This window comes from Monomorium pharaonis, chromosome 8 (assembly GCF_013373865.1).
Source record: "Monomorium pharaonis isolate MP-MQ-018 chromosome 8, ASM1337386v2, whole genome shotgun sequence".
NCBI lineage: Eukaryota > Metazoa > Arthropoda > Insecta > Hymenoptera > Formicidae > Monomorium > Monomorium pharaonis.
The window spans coordinates 13,802,228-13,821,227 of NC_050474.1; the positions used below are offsets into that span (position 1 = coordinate 13,802,228).

The window sequence follows — 19,000 nt, forward strand, 5'->3', positions numbered from 1 at the left end:
TTGCGCTCTAAATTGCGACGCTTCAAATGCATTCGTAAGACAACGAAACATTCGCAAAAATATTGATTGGAATTGCTATCGCGGCTATCATAATTGTTCTTTTCTTGGCTCAGTTGTAAATTCGAGCAAAGATCTACTCGCAATACTCGGCCTGTAATACCACCGTCCGACTATATGTCCGAGGTCACGCTTACTAATTGTAAACGTCCGAAACGTACAATATAATTGTTAATTCATTATTATTAAATTGTAAAGTAGATAGTTCTCTTGCATTCCACACTCCAACCAAACCTCCCTCTCTACTATTTTCGGAGTAGTCGGCTATCGGGGCCATCAGAGTCCGTGTCGGATATAATTACTTTCTTAGCGTTTTGGGAGAGGGGAGGGGATTACAAGGCATCCGGCGAAAGGAGTGGCTCACTTGTGCATGGCGCCCACATTTTTGAGTGAATTACGTGAAATCACTAGTTGTGTCGCCTCACAGGTGACGTATTGTGCTAAGTAACAGCACGGACGAGGGATGAAGTTGCCCGTTGCTCGCAAGCACGGTCACAGTACATTATGACATATTAAAATACACACGCACGCACACAAAATTTGTTTATATATACACATATATGTGTATATACTTTATATATACACAGAAAAAAATTTGACAATACAAAAGCACTAACTAGTGTAACAGCTGTACAAAATAAGAGGGCGCTGTACTTCCCTTGGCACGGTAGCTCTCTCAGTTTAAGAGCTCTGGTGCCCCAATCTCGTACTGCAGCAGTCACAACCTTAAAGTGCAGTGGCTCTCTTTGCACCAGGGACTGTAGCAACACAAATGTAGTTGTCTGTCTTTGGAGCAGCAGCGCTCCCGCAAGTTAGGAACAATTGTTCTCCTGGCGCTTATTGTTAGTACTGCCAACTATCAAAAAGCGGCATTATTATAGCTCTAAATGCGAAGTTGCGTTGCACTACTACCTATCGTACAGCAGTTGATGCCAAACTTTTTTCTGTGTACATAAATATGTTACAACAATACTGTAGTAACATTAACCAACATTCTCAACATTGTTGCAATGTTAAAATTTTTTTGCAATCTATTTATAATTTATAACATAAACTAAGATAACAAAGAAAAAAAAGTAATTACTCGAATCTTGAGAGTCTCCACTGAAGTGCTGTTGTGGACTGTTGTGTTGAGGATGCGGCAGTAGCAACAGGGGCGGAGTCATATAGGGCAAATCTTGATTAGCTTGAACACCACCGGAGATAGCATTAGCGGCCTGAATATCATAATGCGTTTCAGAATTAAAAAGGGAATTGTGTGAAGAAGATCGTCGAGTTCTTGGTGGTGCGATTGGATTTCCATTTGATTGATCCATTGATGTTGACGGTTTCTCATTATTCGTAACTTGATTAACTTGATTATTTCTGTAAATCAAGAAATAAATATACTACATATTCTCTGAGATAATATAAAAATACATGGAATAATAAATAAAAGTATAAAATATAAGAATAATAAATACCTATTTACTTGACTAGCTTCAGTCTTCTGGACATTCTGAAGTTGTGCATAAGGGTGTTCAACTAAAATAAATTGGAATGTTATTAAATAATGGACAAAAATAAAAAATAATAATTTACTTACCACTTTCAGAGACAGAAGATGCAAATCTTGTATATTGACAAGATGTATCTTGCAACGAAGAACACTCTTGTAATATAATTTCTTGTGTTTCTCTTTCAAACATCTGTTCTTGAGCTAAAAAATAAATTAATAGAAAATGAAGCAATATAATAAAATATAGCAAAATAAAATAATAAAATATAATAAAAAGTTTTAAAATATTTTCCCAACATTCTAATATTTTTTTAAATAACATTATTTTTTATTTTATTTAATTTGATGTTACCTGCATCTTGAACTGTAGCATATAATTCTGAATGGTCCCCAATAGTTTGAGTAGTTTCATAAATATCTTGAGACACTGAATCTATTATAGCCTCATGTTCTCTGCTCTTATCCTTCGGAATATCTGGAAGACTTCTATTGGCACTTGTAGTCCTATATAAAGTAAACTTTTTTATACATACACACACACACACACAGAGAATGTATTTCTTGCCGTGTTCATTGCTTATGAAAAAGTAGAAAAACTTGAGATAAACATAAAGGTCCCATATTGTTTTGTGATATTCGCAATAATAACCAAGATATCCATTTTTTAAGTTTTAGAAATAAAAGCGTGTCAAGGAAACCAAACCACTCGAGCTATAGCACGACCCACTGTATCAAGCATTGGTTCCCGGAGGAAAAGAAAAAAACGCGGCATTGCCCATGCTTCACTGCTTTCACGTCTTGCTGCACCGCGCCAATGTTTGATACAGTGGGCCAGCTCGAGTGGCTCAAGCACTTTCCTCGACGCTTTAAAACTTTATAACTTAAAAAACTAACTTTTTGATAGTTATTGCGAGTATTGCAAAACAATATGGGACTTTTATGTGCATCATAATCCTTTCTATCTTCCCATGCAAGTGAACACATTAAAAAATAAATATTTGTATATATATATAATTAAACGTGTACGTGTACATTTACATACATACATACATACATACATACATACATACATACATACATACATACATACATACATACATACATACATACATACATACATACATACATACATACATGCATGCATATACAGAGTAAGATCGGAGCATGTGAATCAAGGTAAACGTAAATGTCCACCATAATTTTGGGATATCTCCAATAATAACCGAAATATTTATTTTTCAAATTGTACGAATGAGAGCGCGCCGAGGGAAGTACCAAGCCGCCTGAGCTATAGCGCGGCCCATTGTGTCAAGCATTGACTGCGGCGGAAAAGAAGAAGCGCGTCAAAGCGTACAATTTAAGAAATTAATATCTCGATTATTATTGAAGATATCCCAAAACAATGGTTTCCCAAAGCAACCTTTAAGGTACCTTTTCACGCTGACGCTTGACGCTCATTTTCAGCGTCAAAATACATCACGTGACTCAAAATGACGAATGGGTATCTTTATTTTTAGTCACTGTTGAGAGTGATGTCTTTTGACGCTGAAAATGAGCGTCAAGCGTCAGCGTGAAAAGGCACCTTTACTTTCACCTCAATCCTGTCTATCTTACCATGAGTATGTTTACAGTGCTCCAATTTTTTGTATCGTTAAATATAAATTATAGATCACGTAACAATTTTGATATTGTATTATTATGTTGTTTTATACAATTAAAAATGACGTTACGTTATTTAAATTTTTCAAAATATTTGACCGGTATATCAAATCCGCCATTTTGAATTTTATAATTTTGACCTCAGATTTGTATTCAGCGATATCAATAACACTTATATGCAAAGTTTCATAAAAAGTCGTCCATTAGAACGCTTTGCACATTTTTGGCCCACTTTGATAAATTTGATATCCACAGTGAAGGGTTAAATTATTAATTTATCATTCTAAGATTTCCTGTACAAACTAAATTTTAATGAACGTCTTAACCTTTATCGTGGAAGATGGACAAACTGCAACTTTAATACGCATATGTAGGGCATATGTATGTGCATTAATATGCATACATTTATAGGTTTTCATGTTAATGCCTTCAAACCTTAAGAGTCATTGAAAGTACTTATAGAAGAGCAAAGAAAACTTTTGTCAGAACCGTAGATTTCTAAAAACACATTTTAATTACACTCTAAAACAAAAATATATTTAAAAAAAAATTAATATAAATAAGAAAAAACTTTTTAAATAGTTTTAATCCAAAAATACACGCAACAAAGTTTTATACTAAATTCTCGTTAGTTCTTGCGTTAAGCTCTATTCAACTCTCGCTAAAACTGCGATAAATAACCAGAACGACATCTTTTGCTCGAATATTGTGCTAATTTCAATTAAAAAATGATTAAAAAATGTTTACTCGCTGAAACCGTTTAAAAATGATTGTAAAGCATAGAACTCTACAAGAACTAACGAAAACTCTCGCTAGAACTGCGATAAATATTCAGTACGACACCTTTTGCTCAAGTGTCATGCTGATTTCAGACATTGAAAAATTATTTTAAAAAATTTAATCGTCGGAACTCTATTCAAAAATAATTGTAAAGCATAAAACTCTGCAAGAACTAGCAAAAACTCATTAGAATTGCCATAAATACGCAGCACAATAGGTTTTTCTTTTTCTCCCTCATTTTCCTCTACTTCTTTTCCCCTTTTTTGAGTAGCGTATATACAATAAATCCTTCAAAGGAGTAATTATGCATAATAGGGGTGACCTCACCAATTTCAATGACCTTGATATATGTTGTCAGGGTCATTATTCTAAACAACTTTTCCCTATACATGTTACTGCCGCTCGGCCTTAGTTTCCGAGTAATACACAAAAGTTTTTTTTTTAATTTCTTGCTTCAATTTCATTAGTTTTGAAACAAAGAGGAAAGTTGGGTGCAGAAAACGCATAAGCAAGGTTCAAGGGGAGAAGTTTCGCCTCTCTGCTTTGTTCTGAAGCAGAAGGGACGTGTAAAAAAAAAGTAAAAAAGTTTAAAAATGTTTTAGTTTCATTTTGTGTGAAAAGTCATAAAACTTACGTGGTATAGAGAACACGTGGGCAGAGGAGAGGCTCCGCCCTTCCCCCTGCACCACCCGTAATTTTCCTAACTCTAACCCACCAATTTTATGTTGCTATTTGATTAATGTGAAAACATTGGAAACGAACAGCATGTAAAATCACAAATCCATGTGGTACTGTATAAGCGTGGACGTCGTTTACTTTACGTAAAACACTGATATTATGTATAGTATTTATGAAACAACGTCCACGCTTGTACAGTACCACATAGGTTTGCGACTTTGCCAAATAGCGACATAAAATTGATAAGATAGAGTTAGGAAAAATTACGGGGAGACGGTGCAAAGAAAGAGGCGGAGCCCCTCCCACGCCCACACGTTCTCTGACTAAAAAAAACTACAAGAATACATGGAGAATTACAAATAGTAACTTACAAAGAATGTAAACAAATTCATACTGAAACCGCTTCGAACAAAATATGAATTTTGGTCACATGCACGCACGCACACGCACACACACACTATAAAAAATATGCTGATGCGCATGTCACAAAAGTTATTATTTAATGACTGCTCGATTATTATATAGCACATCCGTCCCCAATAAATCGTACCCCTACTACCAATACTCTCCCTCCTGTGATTCTTTACCATGGATATATAGATAAGAGCATAAGCCCACTTTTGCCCTAAAAAGTTGCCAAGATAACTACCAAATTATCTAAAAATTCCCCTCTTTCGCATGCGCATTTGCGTATTTCTCAACAGACAGTCAATCAGGCGATGACAATCCGCCAAAAAAAATCAATTGCGCATGCGTGAGGGAGGAATAATTGCTCCTTTACCCCGGTTACCTTGGCACGCAAAAATTAGATAAGGCTCTATCTATATCTATGTCCTTTACTCAATGCTCTTTCCCTCACCGATAAACTGTGCGGAAAAGTCGTGCGGAAATAATTTCCGCACGGCTATCCCCCTAAATCCCGTACGACTGATCACTTTGTCACATGTTTTTCTTTAAAAATTAGTATAACACTATGCATTCTCTAATTAGCTAAGTATATTACACAAAATTTTTATTTTTTTATGGAAATAAGTATTCTAAGATAAATTGATACTTTGTCATGTTTAATTTTTAGTTATTAGATTAAAAAAAAGAAAGAAAGGATTTAAAGTTAAAATAGAAGAAAAATACATAAAAAAGAGAAACAGTGAAAAAAAGAGAGTGAGAGATAATACACTTGCATACATTGTGACGTGACAGCTGCGGGTTGTCGTTCGTCATAAGGGCTTTAGTGGCCCTTACGCATTTTCACCATGCAGGTTGTGCTTCCGCTCGGGAATAGACGCAGAAGCGTGATGCGTCTTGGCTCTTTTAAACATTATTTTGAGTGCATCAGCAAACAAGTAGCAGCGACGCACATCACGCGTTGCGCGCACATCGGGCCAAGAAATCGCGGCTAATAAAGGCCTAACTTATCTAGGCAAGGTGGCGCGCGTCGCCGAGCGGCCCCCACAGGATCAAGGATCGAGCACTTTAGCTGCGGAAGTCGTGCATGCATTAGTGATCCCGAGTCATCAAAGTTATAAGAGAACGCAGAAGCCGACTCATCCCGCAACCCGTGAAGACTGAAAAGGAGCCACTCTGGTGAGACGAGCGTCGTAAGCCTAATGTAAAGCTGACTTCACAATTGGGTGAGTCGCGGAACAATGGGATTCTCAAATTCCGCCGCCTCGCCCGATTACGCCTGCCGGTACAGATTCGACTCGTCTTTTCTTTTATGTTTGCGTCGCGCGCGCGCGTCCCGACCCACAGCCGAGTCATTGGCGTTACTTGTGTCGTGAATTCTCGCGTGATTGCGTTTTTGTTATTGTTGAAATAATCCTTTCTATTTCCTTATCGCGTTGCTAGCAAGCGAATACTAGTCTGTGCGCACTTTCCCTACGGGATACCTTATTGTTAACGGGAGAGCACGCGCCCGTACGCGAATCGTTAAGTACTGTACCTTCCGACCGTCCTTGGCGACCGTCACCATACCGGAAGTTTGACACCAACCAACGGCGTATGGAAATGCTTGGATATGCCGGAGAGTTTTCGAGTATGTGGAGTTGCGCTCTGGATAATTATTCCCGTGTCAGATCAATTTAAACTCGAGCGACTACCTGCTCATCGCGTGCGTGGATTGTAGTCGCTGCTTAACCGAGCGCTAAGATTCTGTAATTCTTTGAGTCGATAAATATACTTGTTATTTCTCATAGTTTAAATAATAATGTATTCCCGATAGTTCTCTTGTTTTCCCGATTCCATCGGCCCGAACCTTCCTCTCTACCAAGTTTTAAGGCTGGCTATCGGAGCCGCCGACGATTGCTCGCCCTTTTCTCAGCATTATTGTTCATAAATTAATTTTCAATTTTACGGAGGAATGGTACGCTCTAATGTACTTGGTGCCCAATCTCGCACTTCAGCGAGATTTGCGAGAACATGATCGCCCCGTCACCCGGGCGACGCAGGGCCGCGACCAGGGACGGAGGCGAAGTTGGCCGTCGCTCGCAAGCGCAGTTATAGCATTCATATGTATATACATACTCATACATATTGTTGCGAGTGTAATCTCGCGCACGTTGTGAGCGCGAGCTTTAGTCTGCGCTCCGAAAAAATCAATGGTATCGATCGCCTCGGTCAGCTGAGTTTAGCATAGACAGTGTCGCCAGGGAGTTGTAAACAAATAAAATGTTGTTGTTCTAGAGACGTCGTCTCGTGCGGACGTACTCTGAATATTTGTAAACGTGTTCGGTGTTTCTAATGAAGTTCCTTGTTCGCCAAAAGCATGTACTTATTTCGCCGCGCTCGCGTGTGCAAGTAAGAGTGTCGCGAAAGCGTTCAAGTGCAACATTAGTTCTTCGTTCGCCAAAAGCGTATACTCATTTCGCCGCGCCCGCGTGTGGAAGTGAGAGTGTCGCGGAAGCGTTCAAATGCAACAATATATACATACATACATATATGTATAGACATTAGTGATCCCGAATTTTTTTTCTTAATATTTAACTCATGTAACTCAATTGTTAAGGTGGGGATGCACACAAGAGTAAAATACTTAAAAAATTAATTGCTGCATTGACTTCAATACCAAAATGATTGTCTATTTATATACTCTGAAAATATCTTGGTCCGGAATTTTTTGCTTAATATTTAACTTGTGTAACTCAATTGTTGCAGCAACAGTCAATATTTTAAAATCGAAAGCTGGTATTTATAATTCAATCTTATATATTAAAGATCGTCTTAAGTTCATCTTCAATGCTTTATAGTAAAAGAAATAATGATACAGTATCTAATAATAAACTAAAAACAATCTTAATACATATTAAATAAGAAATAAAATTACGAATACCACCTAAATGTAGTAATAAAGTAAATATTCTAGTTTGTATATACTTGGTATCAATGTACAGTAATCAATATATTTTAATCATATATTCTTTGAAAATGTTTTTTTCTGCTGCATTATTATATTCATTAACTTTTACTTGCAATTTTTTGTAATAATGTATTTAAAATTTAAAAAGGTAAAAATGCCGAATAAGGGACCCAGCCCCAATGACCTTGACCTTAACATATGTTGTCAAGATCATGACCCTAGGTAATGTATAAAAGGTTTTAACCGTCGCTCATTGTTTATTAAAAAGATACAACTTCTTATAAAAACAAAAAGTTCATTCAACATTTTATTTTATATATAAAATTTTATTTAACCCTTAAAGCGCATACTTTGAAACCCCCATGAAAAAAATGCTTATAGCAGTAAAAGCAGCTTAAAATTTCTACTTCGAAAAATTCTTGAATACTGTTTTAAACTAACTTTTTGAAAAACAATTGTTAAATTGGCCAAAAATTAGTTTTCTTGGTTTGGAAAAAATCATGAAGTTCGAATAACGGGAAAAATCACTATCTATATCTATATATATAAGTACCGGGAGTCTGTATGTCCGGATGTTCCCCAACTCGTTCGTCATTTGTGGCCCGATTTTAATGCAAAAGGTCTCATTTTATTCCAAATTTTGCAGTTGAATAAAAAAACAATCATGAAAAAACAAAAAAAAAAGAAAACCAGAAAGCAGCCGCAAGGAAAAGAAACCTTGGGAGTCCCACACGACCCAGCAAAACAGTAAACGTGACGGGTGTGCGTAAATGCATTTCCCCTACTCCCCTCCCAAAAAATAGAAAAATGGAGAAAAGGAAGAGCTTTTGAGCCCGCGCAAAAAAGTTAGTTTTTACATATACAAAACTTTTTTAATTTTTAATATTTTAAGCTAAAATTTCGTCCTAATACTCTTGAATGTTGTACTTTAAAGAAAAAAAAAAATATTACAGTGCATGTTTCAAAAAAAAGTATTTATTTTGAAACCTAGTGTGTAATTTTATAAAAAAAAAATAAATATTTATATCAAACGCTTTTCACACACATTTTTTTTATTTATTCAATTGAAAATTAAAATTTTTCGATATTAAGAATACAAATAAATTAAATATAAGTAGTATAAAGTAAATAACAATATGAAATAAGTACAAAAAAAGAGGAAATACAAAAAAATTATTCAATGCCGGCACAATCAGGACATGTGTACGCACAATGTTTCAAACAGATCGGACAATCACAAATAAAACAAATATCTTTTGTTTTATTGTCTCTCAAACACGGAAATTTTTTTTTTCAGTAAAATCAACGTTTAGTGCATACGGAGTCTCCTGAGCTCCCAACCTAATTTCCGCGTAGCTTTCACGAAAGTCGAAGCTTAACCGACGCTCACCAACTGCTCCACTGTAAAGAAGATATGTCCAACTAATAATACATCACAGGCCTACAGGGGCGTGGTATACTTTTTCAAAAAATGCTTGAAGTACCAGGAGACCCCCAAGCCGGTTTAAAAGTTAACATTTAATGCATTTAATGGATATATTGAACTCATTATATAAAAAAACATGTCGATACGTTCATCATACTCATATATTCTCTTAAATAAAAATTCCGCAAAGTAATTTGTAAAATGATAATTACGTATGCCATAACAAGAAATGTTTGCTCACATTTCTCTCCACAATCTTTCTATATTTTGTAAGTCCGAGTTACTAAATCCACAAAATTAACAAAATAATTAACTGTTTTGTGTATGTAATTATTGTATTGATCTAAACCATCGTATGCACACCATTTATCGGTATGAATTATAGAACTAGATACATATTTTTGGATAATAGGTAACAACGTTTCAGAACATCGATTTGGCACAGGTAATATAAATATTCTTTTAGTGTCTCTTTCAATACCACCAAAAACCCACTATTCTGTTTCCAAAACTATATGTTTATAAAAATCACATTTTGCATAAAAAGTCGTGAAGTTATATGATATAGAGAACGCGTGGGCGGAGAAGATGCTCTGCCCTCCCTTGCACCCCTTCGCCGTAATTTTTCTCTAACCCAACCAATTTTATGTCGCTATTTGGTTAATGCGAAAACGTTAAAACCAAACAGCGTGGATCTTGTTTTTTGACGTCGTTTACTTTACGTAAAGCATATCATGTATCGTATTTATAAAACTTTAGTTAAATAGAGTATACCTTGTTTCACAGGTTTATGTTTATGTTCGCAGGTTTATATGTTGTCAATATCATGACCCTAAGTAATGTGTAAAAGATTTTAGCCGTCGTTAATTGTTCTGCGAACATAAACGTAAACCTATAAAGCAAGATCTACCGTGTTTGACTAAAGTTTCATAAATACGATACATAATATCAGTGTTTTACGTAAAGTAAACGACGTCCACGCTTGTATAATACCACATGGGTTTGCGACTTTCCATACCAAACAAGATCCACGTTGTCCAATGTTTTCGCTCAGGGTCATGTATAAAAGATTTTAGCCGTCGCTCATAATCTTAACAACATATATCAAGATCAAGGTCATTGGGTCCTTTATTCGGCATTTTTACCTTACCCTATTAACGCTCAAGTATACGCATTTTTAACATAATTTTTAGCGAAAGGTCTTCATTTGCGCACAGTACAATTGGACACGTTGCAATTGCCCACCGTGCTATTAGACACGAAACATTGTACACCGTTCGATTGGACACCGTTCAATTGGACACTGTTCGATTGAACACATTTCGATTGGACACCGTTCGATTGCGCATCGTTTAATTGCACACCGTTCACTTGCACACCATTTAAGTCGTGTCACACCAGTGAATGCTTTACACACACACACGCACACGCACACGCACGCACGCACGCACACATACACACACACACACACACACACACACACACACACACACACGGAGTGCAAGGGGGGCCTTCTCGGCCCCCCTCCCGTATCCACCCCGTCCAAATCGCTAACCCATGTACACATTGCAAACGCAGCCATAATGTACGAATATTTAATATGCGTTTGATTGAACGGTGTGCAATTGAACAATGTGCAATTGAACGATGTGCAACTGAACGGTGTGCAATTGAACGGCGCGCGATTGAACTGTGTCCAATCGAACAGTGTCCAATCGAACTATGTCCAATCGAACGGTGTCCAATTGAACGGTGCGCAATGTTTCGTGTCTAATAGCACGGTAGGCAATTGCAACGTGTCCAATTGTACTGTGCGCCACTGAACCTCTCCCATTTTTAGCGACTTTATTTGCAACGTTACAGGTCTACAAAAAATTTGAAAAGTATCATTTCTTACTGTGGCGACATGAAGACATCTAGTCGCCACTCAAAACGCCTAGCGACCATGCAACCGACACGCTCTATAAGCAACAAGCTAGCGCCTAGCAACCGCGCAACCCGACTAACGCTATAAGCACCGCAGTAGTGGAAAGGAGAAGTGCGCGCGGATACCACCAGAGGCCCGGAAATCTCAGAAGTAAAATGACGACTTCTAGGCAATAAAAGGAGCGCAAGAAGACGGACAGATCACTCTTTGCGTTACTCGCACTCGAGTCTTTTTTATACGAAGACATTAAGCTTGTCTCACGTCTATAGCGAGCACGCTGGCAGCCGAGGAGCAGCAGTGGAACCCCGCGATAGCGGTAATCTCACCACCTAGACGGATCAGGCCTCCGAGGCCGCGAGGATGCTATTAGCCGCTGACGATCCACGGATTTGGCACTACACATCGCCAAGGTACCTGCTTCCGGATTTATTGAAGAGCCTAGCCAAGGAGACCGCTACCCGGAGTACGCAGACCGAGAGGGACATCACCTGGGAGACAAAGGCAACACAGACCGTCGCACGGGCAGCCACCAGGGACCACGGTACCCAGCACAAAACTAGCACGGTCGACAGTATCAATCAGTCCCGGAACCTGACGGATAGCGGCCAATCCCGCGACGAGTCTAAAGAACGCAACCGCAGAGAGAAACAAATCGCCAAGAAGAAGGAGAAACGCTCTTCCAAGGAAGAAAAGACGAAGAAAAGAACGGACACTCAGGTCCCGGAAATCACGTCCACTCTATCCCTAGACGAGAATAACAACCCAGGCGGATTACGGGTGATAAAAGCTCATCCACCAATTGCGTGGAAACTGCGACAGGCGTAAAGCCTAATTCAAACGGCCCTTGTCAGGGCCAATAAAATAATACAAACAAAAAACTCTGTACAGTGTATATAGTAAAGAATAAATTATCTATTTAAGGGTAACCAGCGTACTTCTCTTTGAAATCGCCCATATTCCTCTGCGCACGAACTTAGCAGCGGGCCAACTTAACGCCTACACTTACATAAAATTTTATGCTCTTTCAGAATCCATCATTAAAAGTTAAATAAAAATAGTCCAAAAAATTATGGCGGGTTTTAAATAAAAAAATACCAAAAAATTGCAAAAACTTTTTTCAATATTTTTGCACATCGAAATAGTATGAAACTCCAACTCTTCGCAACCATCGGAGCACAAAATATTTGTACTTTAAGGGTATATTTTTAAAATTTATCAAAATTGTCATTTTCATTGAAAAATGGCGGCTAAATCGCAAAAATTTACGAATTATCGTTTTCCACAATAATTCGTAAATTGCGGACAATTAACGGCTCATTATCACTTAAAATAATGGGATTGATATTCGCAGTTTAATTTCAATCAAATACACAATTTTTAAGATGGCGGATTCAATGTAACGACCAAAAAAATGTAAAAATCGTCAATTTTTCTACATTTTTCCCAAATTTCTCCATGAATCCTTTCTCGAAAACTTTTATGCACGAATTATTATCAGTTTATGAATTTATTTATTAGTATATATTAATGGACAAATTCATAAAGTTATTACGTAGTAAATTTAAAATAGTAGAAATTGTTGGTTATTAACTTTTATTACAGCCATATATAATTAGGTATTTTCCTTAGTTTTTATGATTCAATAATTAAATAACTAATTAAAAATCATAACATTGATAAAATATTATATACATATATATATATGTGTAAAATAAAATAATTAATCACCCTTTTAATAATTTTATAGTAAATTTCTAATTCAAAATCTATTTTGTAAACCAAAGACATATATATAATACGCTGGCGCAAAAAAAAACGAGACAAAAATTTTGACCAATTTTTAGGCAATCTTCAAAGTGATGCAACTTTGCGAAAAATCATCCAAATTACATGTACTTTTTTTTCAATTAAAAAGCAAAGACTCTACTTTGAGAATCCCTAGGTGAAAGTTCGATTTGTTAAGTGCAAACCTTTTATATCGCATAAAAACTAAACATATTTTTATTAATTAAAAAAAGTAAAAGTTTGTTATCATTTTTCACAAGTTTCTTGTTAAAATCTTGCTAATATTAATCCAGATTCTTAAAGTTTATTTTTTTCTAAGCAATTTAAAAAAAATACATGTCAATACGATGTTTTTTGTTGATTGCACACGAGTTTGAAATTTACACTGCATTTTAGGGTATTTTAGCGAATAAATACAGTATCTTATGAATATCATGAATTTTGAGTATCAATATGATACTCAAAATTGCACATTGATTTTATTCGTGTTTAACTCAATCATACCGCCGTCATCAAAGTAACCCGATGTACAGCACTTGGAGAATGACGTTCGGATTTTGTATATCATGTGACTCTGAAATTCATCGGTGGAAATTTGTACTTACTGTAGCGGGATTCTCTAACGTCTTAGCGACGATTGTCGCTGTCGCTAATTATCGATGTTCGTCGCTTGCGCGAGCGACGGTATCGACGCAGCGTGATTCTGTAACTTAACCTTAACGATATTTATCGTTGCAAGATTCGTTATCTTGCGTATCGACAAAATTCGATAAATCTGACAACATAGCAGTTTTCCACTAGTAAAAATCTAGTAATTTTCAGTAGATTTTACGAACGCAGACAAAAATAGACCTTCAATTTATTCAAGTAAATAGAAATAACCTGTGAAATAACCTTACAAGAAAATAAATAAGTGATTATAAGGTAGAGAATTTATTTTGTATTGATTGATTGATTTTTAGAAGATTGTTAGAAGAAAGAATATGGCTCAAATTGAAACAATGTAAGTATTTATATTCGAAATATGTTTTAAATATATTATTTATAAATTTACTACATTATTAAGCAGAATTCTTGTCTGTACGTTTATATATATATATGTGTATATATATATATATATATATATATATATATATATATGTCTTTGGTATATTTTGAGGACATTTTAGAAGACCCATATACATGCATATATTTAGATGCAATTAACACTGTTTAGTCGATATAGCTACCTATAATAAATATCTATGTCGGTTTTTTCAGAATATTTCATTATTTATATATATGGTTCATTTTGAAGACACAAGATATTAATACGTCATTGGGTTAATATAAGGACATATATATTTTATGTATCCATAATTATGGGGACATGGATGTATAATTTGCAAGCGTTATATGACTTAATGCGGTTTGAACCAAATAATGTCACCTTATAGCTATAATTGAGAACTATACCATATTTTACATAATATTAACAGTTTTACATGAATGGTCATTTTTGAGGACTTTAAAAGTATGTACACAAAATAAATTAATGTTTTAAAATATGACTTTATGTTTTGTCGAGATACATTTGGAGTAAATGCATGCAAAGATTTGTAATGTTTATTGGTATTTTCTTTACTTACATAAAATGTACAAATGTCCGCATATTAACCCATCAGTACATTATTGCATATATATGTATATGTTCTTGAAATAAACCATATATGTGAAATTATAAATAATTTTTAGAAAAACGATTAGATAATTAATAAAAACATTTAATACTATTTATTTTCTGTAATTATATGTATGTATGTAGATATGTATGTTTTAAACGTCTTGAAATTATATATAATTGTATTTACATGTTATTCGTATAACATGTAACATTGTTAAACCAATAACATGTCAGCATAATTATATGTATAATTTTAAAATATTTAAAGCATACATGTCAACATATAATTAGAGACAATCAATAGTATATGTTGAATATAGCTGTCTCTAATAATTATCTAATCGTTTCTCTGAAAACTATTCATAATTTCATATATATGGTCTATTTCAAGGACATATACATATACAGTCATATACTGATGGGTTATTATGAGGACATTTCTACATTTTATGTATGGATTATTATAAGGACGTATTAAAAATATTATATGATTTAATATAGCTACGTCGTCAGAATAATGTTAAAGTCTGCGTATTACACAGAAATTGAGAATATTTGACACTGAAGTTCGTGGTTTTGTAAATGCAGAGCGTGTCGGAAGGAATAAAAAAAGATTTTCCAGACCACAAAATTCAGTGTCAAAGATTCTCAATTTTTTGGCAGTTTGGACTATGTCCGAAAAGACAAAGATCTATACAGAATTATACATACAATTATACTAATATGTTATTGATATAACGTGTAACGTTTTTATACCAATGACATGTAAGTATAATTATACGTATGATTTCTAAACATTTAAGGCATACATATTAACATACATACATACACACATACATACATACATACATACATACATACATATAATTAGGAACAATTAATAGTATATGCTCAATGTAGATGTCTTTAATAATTATTCAATCGTTTATCTGAAAACTATTTATAATTTTACATATGTGGTCTATTTCAAGGACATACATATATAATCATGTACTGATGGGTTAATATGAGGACACTGTACATTTTATATATGGATTATTATAAGGACATAGTAAAAGTCTTATATGATTTAATACATTTACGTCTTCAAAATAACGTTACAGACTGCGTATTACAGTTCTTTAATCCCGTAACTGCCAGCGTCAAAGAGCTTTGTCTTTTCGAACATGGCCCAAACTGCCAAAAGATTGAGAATCTTTGACACTGAAATTCGTGATCTTGTAAATCCATAGCGTATCCAAAGGAATAAAAAGAAATTTTCGAGACCACAAACTTCAGTGTCAAAGATATTCAATTTTTTGACAGTTTGGACCATGTGCGAAAAAACAAAAACCTTTTACACTGGCAGTTAAGGGGTTGAAGAACTGTATAATTTACACTAAACTCAGATTATTCCCACCTGTGAAGTCATAATTCTGTTGAATGCACGTTCCTTTTGCATTCTCCAAAGTGAGATACAACTCAGATTTTCAGTACAATCTGGAGCAATTTCGAAACTATGTACTTTACTGAGTCTCGCATACTCACTTTAAAAGTGAGGTTATGTTTTGCGATAATTTTGTTATTAAAATGCGTGTTCACTTGGTTGTTTTTTACTTAAATTACTGAGTAATTATGTCACTATCTGCGTATAAAATACATTACTGAGGGACTCAGTCTCACTTTAATATAAATGGAAAGCAACACGTATTAATTTATTTAATATTTTTAACATGTCCTTATAATAATCCTTATATAAAATGTACAAATGTCTTCATATTAACCCATCAGTCTATTACCGTATATGTATATATCCTTCAAATAGACATATATTTGAAATTAAGAATAGTTTTCAGAAAAATGATTAGATAACTATTAAGGACATCTATATCAAGCAAATATTATATTGATTGTTTCTAATTATATGTACGTATGTAGACATGTACGTCTTAAATGATTTGAAATTATACGTACAATTATAGTTACGTGTTATTGGTATAAAAATGTTATGTACGTAGACATGTATGTCTTAAATGTCTTGAAATTATATATAATTGTATTTACATGTCATTCGTATAACATGTAACATTGTTAAACCAATAACATGTCAGTATAATTATATGTTTAATTTCAAAATATTTAAAGCATACATGTCAACATATAATTAGAGACAATCAATAGTATATGTTGAATATAGCTGTCTCTAATAATTATCCAATCGTTTCTCTGAAAACTATTTATAATTTTATATATATGGTCTATTTCAAGGACATATACATATATGGTAATAGACTGATGGGTTAATATGAGGACATTTGTACATTTTATATAAGGATTATTATAAGGACATATTAAAAATATTAAATAAATTAATACATGTTGCTTTCCATTTGTATTAAAGTGAGACTGAGTCCCTCAGTAATGTATTTTATACGCAGATAGTGACGTCATTACTCAGTAATTTAAAGAAACATGCAAGTGATCACGCTTATTTTAATGACAAAATTATCGCAAAACATAACCTCACTTTTAAAGTGAGTATGCGAAACTCAATAAAGCACATAGTTTCAAAATTGCTGAAATGATAGGGAAAAAACTCAGTTGAATCTCACTTGGAAGAATGCAAAAAAATGTGCATTCAACTGAATTATGATTTTACAAGTGGGAATAATGTGAGTTTAATGTAAATGAAATACAGTAATAGTTACGTCTTCAGAATAATGTTACAGTCTGCGTATTATATAATTCTTCAATCCCTTAACTGTCAGCGTAAAAGGTTTTTGGTTTTTCGGACATGGTCGAAACGATCACAAAATTGAAAATCTTTGACACTAAAGTTTGTGGTCTCGAAAATCTTTTTTTATTCCTTTGGATACACTATGGATTTACAAGATCACGAACTTCAGTGTCAAAAATTCTCAATCTTTCGGAAGTTTGGGCCATGTTCGAAAAGACAAAAATCTTTGATGCTGACAGTTAAGGGGTTAAAGAACTGTAATACGCAGTCTGTAACGTTATTCTGAAGACGTAAATGTATTAAATCATAATATTTTTACTATGACCTTATAATAATCCACACATAAAATGTAGAATGTCCTCATATTAACCCATCAGTGTATGAATATATATGCATATGTCCTTGAAATAGACCACATATGTAAAATTATAAATAGTTTTCAGATAAACGATTGAATAATTATTAAAGACATCTACATTGAGCAAATACTATTGATTGTCTCTAACTATATGTACGTATGTAGACATGTATGTCTCAAGTGGCTTAAAATTATACGTATAATTATAATTACATGTTATTGGTACAACATTATAAATGTAGACATGTATATGTCTTAAATATCTTAAAATTATATTTACAATTATACTAAAACGTTACATGTTATTGGTATAACATGTAACGTTTTTATACCAATAACATTTAAGTATAATTACACGTATAATTTCAAAACATTTAAGGCATACATGTTAACATACATACATATAATTAGAAACAATTAATAGTATATGCTTAGTATAGCTGTCTTTAATAATAATCTAATTGTTTTTCTGAAAACTTTCATAATTTCACATGTATGGTCTATTATAAGGACATATATATACATACATAGTCATACGTTGATGGGTTAATATGAGGACATTTTACATTTTATGTATGGATTATTATAAGGACATAGTAAAAATATTATATGATTTAATACATGTACGTCTTCAGAATAACGTTACAGACTGCGTATTACAGTTCTTTAACCCCTTAACTGTCAGCATCAAAGATTTTTGTCTTTTCGAACATGGCCCAAACTTCCGAAAGATTGAGAATTTTTGACACTGAAGTTCGTGATCTTGTAAATCCATAGTGTATCCAAAGGAATAAAAAAAGATTTTCGAGACCACAAACTTTAGTGTCAAAGATTTTCAATTTTGTGATCGTTTCGACCATGTCCGAAAAACCAAAAACCTTTTACGCTGACAGTTAAGGGATTGAAGAATTATATAATACGCAGACTGTAACATTATTCTGAAGACGTAACTATTACTGTATTTCATTTACATTAAACTCACATTATTCCCACTTGTAAAATCATAATTCAGTTGAATGCACATTTTTTTGCATTCCTCCAAGTGAGATTCAACTGAGTTTTTTCCCTATCATTTCAGCAATTTTGAAACTATGTGCT

The 19,000-nt window shown here is 34.2% G+C and overlaps 1 protein-coding gene across 4 annotated transcripts in view; it reads right to left on the bottom strand.

The window, feature by feature from the left end:
* Window positions 1–19,000, bottom strand: part of LOC105833006 — a 173,078-nt gene that overhangs the window by 98,655 nt on the left and 55,423 nt on the right. For all 4 annotated transcript variants that reach the window (XM_036291334.1, XM_012674395.3, XM_012674392.3 and 1 more), the window contains 4 exons: window positions 1,908–2,059; window positions 1,643–1,756; window positions 1,521–1,581; window positions 1,142–1,422 (listed from right to left, as the gene is read on the bottom strand). In XM_036291334.1, the coding sequence (XP_036147227.1) occupies window positions 1,142–1,422; window positions 1,521–1,581; window positions 1,643–1,756; window positions 1,908–2,059 (608 nt within the window). The remainder of the gene's footprint in view (window positions 1–1,141; window positions 1,423–1,520; window positions 1,582–1,642; window positions 1,757–1,907; window positions 2,060–19,000) is intronic.